Raw genomic sequence first — 7083 nt, 5'->3', positions numbered from 1 at the left:
TTTTAAATGTATTGTAAATTTTTAAACGGTTATTTTTTTGTTAATGACGTTAGTGACGTATGTTACGTGACTTTGGAGCCTCTACTCTTTATTTGTAACCAAAGCAATAAAAACGTTTGGTAAACCTTGAATCTCCTCGGACCGCGTTACGTTTACTTCAATAGACATTTGATGTTTTATTTCAAAGCTTCGCTGGCGTACGCTTCAACAGAAACTATGATTTTTTGTAAATGACTGAGTGAATGTTAATGTTGTATGAAAAAAAATTAAACACAGATTTTCTACATTTTATATATAACAAACAAATTTATTTCGTTCTTCATATTTTGAATCAAATGCCAACCCTGTAATATTTATTGTCTAAGATGTATAAGATCTGTGTATAACAATCGGTTCGCTTCTGTATAGTAATGTCTAGTATACGATATTATTGTAAGTATTATATACAATAGAGAATGTTCAATCTCGGTATTTTTCATTTCATCCCAACGTTACTGTATTTATTAAAACTATTCCAGGAACACCCTAACAATAACAACTAGTTAATATATAAATATAAAAACTATTCACTTTGTTCAAAAATCCCAAGAATATGATCATGTTTTATAATATCAGACTGTGCTTATTAATTTCTATAAACTTTTACTTTTGGCACTTACGATTCATTACATCCCTTAACTCTTTCAGGTTTTTAAAAACGAACCAAAATAATGCTATGCTCTCTTTTTTATAAGTAGTTCCTGAAAATTCCACAAGATGGCATTGGAAATTGAAAATTTTTCATAGCGAGTATCCTGACATGTCATGACATGTGAGCGCCATCTATTGCAATATAACGAACATGGTTACACGAGCACTATAACTTTTTGTTTAGTCGAAATTCTAAGAGATGGCGTTAAAAAGTCCTTTACACTAGCCTCGACTTCTTAACAGAAATAATTTGTAAATATTAAGAATAAGTCGAAGGGTTTCCAAAAGTCTAATAAAGATCTTCGGTTAAAATCTAGCAGAATGAATGAAGTCGCGCGGAATGTTTTATTATGTAGATACTATTTAAAACAACTTAATATAACCTCTTCATATGTAAGTGTAAAATTTGTTACTAATATTTATGGTCTTTCTTTTTTGCAAAATTTAAATATATTGAACGTGTATGTATAATTTATCTGAAATATAAAAAGTAAGTAAAAAATGGATTTAGTAATCAAAGTCCAATAAAGAAAAGGTTTAGTTTAGAGGAGGTTTGTGAATTATTTTTTTTAATCATTGCTAGTTCTGCCTATGGGAAAATCGTTAGCGTCTTCTTATTGTTTTTAATGAAATAATCATTAAATGTTACATTAATTTATTTTAAATAATTTAAACAGTCTTGTGCAATTAATAAAAATCAAGTCTGTAACGGTGAATTTCCTTTGTGTAGGAACCTATTAGAAATAAATCAGCTAATACTAGTGGGTTCCCCCCTCTTTCAACATACAAGAAAATAAACTTATTTTCAATCAATAACCTAATCTGTATAGATCTGTGTAGTCTCGCATATTAAGTGTACGTCTTTATTTTTGATTCCATAAACAATATTCAATATTTATCAAACTTAAACTTTCTTTATCTCTCAAATGTTGTTTTCTTTAAACTTTTCGTCCATCTATCGTCTGTTGCATTACATTCGGACGCGGGGTGGGGGCAGTGTGAACATTTCCATTTTTTTTTAATGTTCACGCAGTAATTTTCTTCATGAGAAACTGGAACGTTCCGTGTTTTGTGTGAGGATAGAAAGTTGTGTTATTAATGGAACCTCTGCTTAGAAATGAGATGAAGGGATCAGATGATCAAGAAGTTTTATATTATAAATAAAAACCGTAGAAGCTAGAGACAAGAAAAATGTTCCAAGTCATATATAGTTTAATAAAAAGTATTTTTTCAAATATGTCTGTGTTCATTATCACTACTGGTCTCAACGCATTAAAATATTCCAAATGACTATTCAGCAGTTATTGTGGCTAGGAGATGCACCTTCGCATTTTTTCTCGCTTTTCTTGAAAAAAGACTCTCGGTGCAAGTTGAGTGAAGCGATCTCAGCGTTTCAGTTCCCAACCATTTTTTGACATGGGTACTATTTTCCGGCCCTAAATTTTAAATTGGTTGTGCGACCTAATTTTTTTTGATAAAAACTACCTCAGATTACTGGACCATCGAACAAGAACAACTTTGGCGCGATCGGACATTCGGTTGCTAATATCATCCGCTTGCGTCGATCACGTCACTCAACTCATCGTCTTCTAACAATACAGATATTAATCCTAATTACATTCGTCGCTAACAAATCCTGTACCCTCCATCTGATATTCTAGTTTACACCAATGCTAGGATATATATAGACCTAAACATAATTAGTATTTGTTGGCTTGAACAGCATTTCTTCATCGGTCTCATGACGTCTCATCTTTCAAGATTCTTTCCTTCAGATAGTCTTATCTCGTGTCGTATAATGTCGCCGATAGTTTTCACATCATCTTCCAGAGTATCCAAATTAGCTTTAGTGAATGTGAGTCGTATGTAGGGGCAGGGCTTGTCGTGGTCGTAAGAGAAACCGTGTCCCGGTTCCAACATTAGCCCGTGGATGAATGACGTCTGGTAAACCTGGATTGTAACAGTATTGTAATTATATTCTGTTCAATATCTTATGGAATCAAATATAGTTTCTTCACAGGTAACCGATAATGTATTAACTTTTGATATGAAGGAATTAATTATCGTTTTTACTTTCATATTTTATAATGTTTTTCCCAAAGCAATCAAATTTTATCTTACCTTATTATTAAGTCTTTCTTTAAAATATTTCGTATTGTTTACTTATAAAATTATAAAAATTTGAGTAATCCAGTAACTCATTAACAAAGCGTTATGGTTCAAATTTCTCACTATTATAAGCACAGTTATTTAGTGTTTTATATATGTTCTCTTCTATCTAAATTAACTTTATATTACCATGTTCCGGACGTCTTCAATGCCACGTATTTTCACCCAAATGTAATACCCTCCGTCTGGCTTCTCCCACTCGATGAGATCTTCGATTGTTGTCAAAGCGTCGTGAACAGCATTTAGCTGCTTCTTATAAAAGTCACGATTCTTAACGATCTGATCTTTGATGTACTCTCGATCCGTTATTAAATGTAGAACTATCGTCTGAAATAATTATTGACTACTATTTTTCTGTGTTTTTGTTAGCAGAGATGTTTCAAATATTTGTATAATATTAGAACATTTGATAGCTGTTCCGGCCTGTTAATAGTAAGAGTTTAACTTTAGCATCCAAAGTAACAGTTTTGTTACATGATGTATAAGATTATTTTGGGTAAATCTAATGAATGCTCAGATCACCGTCATCAGTGTACAAGTTTGCACCCATACATACAAACAATCTAGTTTATTATTCAGGATGGTTTTTGCATTGCTTCTCCATAAACTATGATTGAATCATTCTTATTTTTTTATCTATACAATTGATAAATGTCAATATTACACCTACCTGTGCCAGTGAACAGGGATGTACTATCTGTGAGTAGCTTGCTAGCTGCATGGTGGTGATGAGTTCTGTGGGTCCGGTCACCCATCCTACTCGGAGCCCCGCCATCATCACCTTTGATAGTGATGAAACACGCAACACGCGACCAGCAGTATCCATCGACAGGAATGACGGAACTGTCATCTGATACAACAACACATTACAGTAGACAATTCTACATTTCGCTCTTCAACTAGAGATTGGAATGTTTTGACTGCGTGTGTTTTCCTTCTATATATAAAATGGGTATCTTTCACCACCATGTTAACCACCACCAATCTCACTTCCGCCTACCATCAGACCAAATCCAGACAGTTTATATTAATACCAAGAAAAGTAAGAACTGCCAAAAGTTTAAGGAATTAATAGTATGTTTGGTCTAGAGATGTGTCTACTGTATAATGTCTTTTCAGGACAAATTTTTCAAAAATTGCCGAAAAACTTTTTATTCGATGCTAATAACCAGCTAATATTTTATATTCTTGTCTATCACTCACGTCAGTATAATTTAAGTACATATAAACATCATCTTCCACGATCATCATGTTATACTTGCAGGCTATCTCGTAGATCTTCTGTTTCCTTTCTTCTGTCATCAGGTAACCTGTTGGATTGCTGACTGTCGGTATGAGGTACATCACTTTAGGCATTTTGAGACCTTTAGTTAATCTCTCGTTCAGAACAGAGACCAGTGTCTCTGGTATGAGACCGTGTTTATCTTCTGGAATGCCAAGGTACTCTACCTCATATTGTCGTAACTGGAATGAATAAAATCTTTTCTATGACATCAGCGAGCATACATTTAAATAAAACTAATATTTTCGTGTGTACTAGGTTTTATATTATTATTTTATTCGATATACTCCCGACGTTTCGGTTACTTTGCAGTAATTGTGATCACGGACAGACGACATAAAAATGTCTGTCAATAGTCACACATACAAAAACGCGAAGTAAATCCGAAAATATTAGTTATGCTTATATACTAAATATTTAGTTTTAAAAAAAAACCTTAGTTACTCCTATTTCTTTTATTAGATAGGACTTGTAATGAACTAGGACGTAGTCTGTCAATTTGTCTATAAAATTACTAGACTAGACTGAGCCGAACTGCAAATGCTATCTTGAATAATGAGTATAACGTGCATTTGCGTTGCATGGTTTTTTCTACAGGTTATTATTATGAACTTTTCTAATATTATTGTGTTAATTCACTAACAATGGCGTGTAACCCGATGTATGAATATTCAGTGGCTATGACAGGATCTCCAGGGTCTACCAGGACGTCCGTACACAGCTGCAGACCGTGATGTGTTCCATTGGTAACGAGCAGGTCTCTCTCCAGCGGCGGCGGACGGTGCACCTCCTCAAGAATATTCTTCAGCTCTGAATGGAGACGCGGCAAGCTGAAACATGCTTATATTATTGGCTATATAGGAATTATTTTAACGGAATAGATAACATAAAAGCAAGATAAAAGGGGAAACTTTACGAGAAATTCATAAGAATGTAATAAGCAGACAGCAGATACGTAAATACGGAATACACGGATTTATTCAATTTGACAATTTTAGCAATTTTCCAATTTACAAACTTTGATTTCAAATTCAGCTTTTGATGATTCCATAGCTGAATTTAAACTTTGACCTGAGAGGATTAAAATACGACGCGTTCTCTGAGTAGGTCCTAAAACTTTGCCCTCATTCTATGTAAAGTATTTAATGATCAGTAGAAAAAGCTAGAGCCAAGTAAAGTTTTGTATCATTAAATAATGATTACCCTTTTGGAGACAGGTATTGTTGCGAGTGCTCTAACTCCTCCCCTCTTATAATAATTTTCGTTCCATTGTTTTTTGTTATTTCGATGTCAGTGAAAGGAAAAGTCAATTCATTATTCATACCTTCCGAGAGATTTTTATTAACTTTCCTGTCATATTTTTCGGCAAGTTCACCTGAAATCGGATAAATTTAATTCACTTCCAACAACGGAAGGTATAAATGTCGATGTTTAAACTGTCATAGAATATTTTTCTTAACATCACAAATGTACAGACAGTATAAATAAAATAGAATATGTAAATCACAGCATTATGTTAATTCAGTGTCGATAAGTAGAGAGTAATATTACAGAACGAGATGGAGTTATCGCTTTAAGGATTAAATAAGAAAAAGGATCTCAAAATCGAAGTGATGTCCCGACTTACAACACATTAAATGAAATATATGAAATTAAATCAAGGGAACCCGAGAAATAAAAATTAACACAAAAATAATTTTTATTAAAACATTTTAATTTATGCTATTTTATTTAAATAGTAAAAATAAATAACTTATTGACTTACTCAACTGTTGAGTGGGTGTTATCTTTTGAGTTAGACCTCTTCTGCTCAGAAAGTACTCGAAGTCCTCTTTTTCTAACTTCTTATATTTATTGAAATAACTGTTATCATCACTGTAGTATTTGAAGAAACTCTCAGAATCTTCTGAATCTCTCTGAGACATTTCCATTTTGAAAATATTATTACTCCAATGACACTTCCGTCACTCAGCCACGAGTTATCACACAACACTGCTGGTGATCACTCATCCCGTGTATCTTAATGACTTCATTGTATAAAGATTTCTCGATTAATTCCTCATTAAATATGATTAGGTTTTTATCATAGTTGAATATTAAAGTAACTTTATGCACTCGAGTCTGTCTCAAGTCTCAATGTTTCAACTGAGCTTTGAAGAGATTTAACAAAGATATAGATTGTTCTTAAACTGCTCTAATAGCGAAAAACGCTTCCCAAGGAGTAAATGGAAAAAAAGTAAATTGTGTCTTTGTTTGTAACTTTTTAATAAATAAAAATGTTACATGTTCTAGAAAATGTAATAAGATGTTTATCAATGATATAACAAAGATATCAATTGATTTAGATAAGTTTTATAAAGAATTCGCGACGCAGAACAGCCAATAATCCGAGCGAAGTCCACTCACTTAATGTAATTTTTTTTATTATTATAAACAACAATAAACAATCAGCTGGTTGTTAGATACACGAAAAATATGGAAAATTTAACGAGCATCGCCGGGAAACGGCGTTGTATGGATAAAATATCACATAGAGACATCTAGCCGCGTGAACCAGAAGATTCCTGACAGCACACAAGAAATGTGATGGTATTACTATCCTAACATCGGGCAAGCAATTCTTATTATAATATAAAATCTATAGATTTATATATTTATAAGAATAGTTGAAATGCAATAATTCCAGTTATATTTTGAGTGAATGAGACTTCTATTTTCGTACGACGATAAATCTAAAACTCTTTAATTCATCGTCAGTGCAGACGTGTTGTTTGTTCTTGGCCTTGTGGCATATTTAAATATACATTTATCGCTTCCATTAAATACAATGTTGAACCTTGACAATGATGATTATAATAAAGGCTTATTTTCTTTTTAAATAATAATATAGCCGCGAGTTTTTATGCGAATATGATATATGTAGTACGATTGAATATTTTTTT

General features: G+C 32.7%; 1 protein-coding gene across 1 annotated transcript; it reads right to left on the bottom strand.

Annotated features, from left to right (window-relative positions):
• Window positions 1-1862: 1862 nt before the first annotated feature.
• LOC116773681 (kynurenine/alpha-aminoadipate aminotransferase, mitochondrial-like) lies at window positions 1863-6331 on the bottom strand. The gene is made up of 7 exons (XM_032666182.2): window positions 5907-6331; window positions 5345-5516; window positions 4785-4971; window positions 4063-4323; window positions 3530-3709; window positions 2989-3186; window positions 1863-2640 (listed from the first exon to the last, which is right to left on the bottom strand). Exons 1-7 carry the CDS (start codon window positions 6070-6072, stop codon window positions 2440-2442), a joined length of 1365 nt encoding a protein of 454 aa, XP_032522073.2. The 5' UTR covers window positions 6073-6331; the 3' UTR covers window positions 1863-2439.
• Window positions 6332-7083: the final 752 nt, after the last annotated feature.

This window comes from Danaus plexippus, assembly GCF_018135715.1.
Source record: "Danaus plexippus chromosome 22 unlocalized genomic scaffold, MEX_DaPlex mxdp_33, whole genome shotgun sequence".
NCBI lineage: Eukaryota > Metazoa > Arthropoda > Insecta > Lepidoptera > Nymphalidae > Danaus > Danaus plexippus.
This window is presented reverse-complemented; position numbering and strand designations above follow the sequence as displayed.

Coding starts and splice junctions, on each gene's coding strand:
- LOC116773681 (XM_032666182.2), bottom strand. CDS start 6,072: ATGGAAATGTCTCAGAGAGATTCAGAAGATTCTGAGAGTTTCTTCAAA. Junction 4,324..4,784: donor ACATCGGGTTACACGCCATT/GTTAGTGAATTA, acceptor TATTCATTCCAG/TTACGACAATATGAGGTAGA. Junction 3,710..4,062: donor TGTACTTAAATTATACTGAC/GTGAGTGATAGA, acceptor TTGTTGTATCAG/ATGACAGTTCCGTCATTCCT.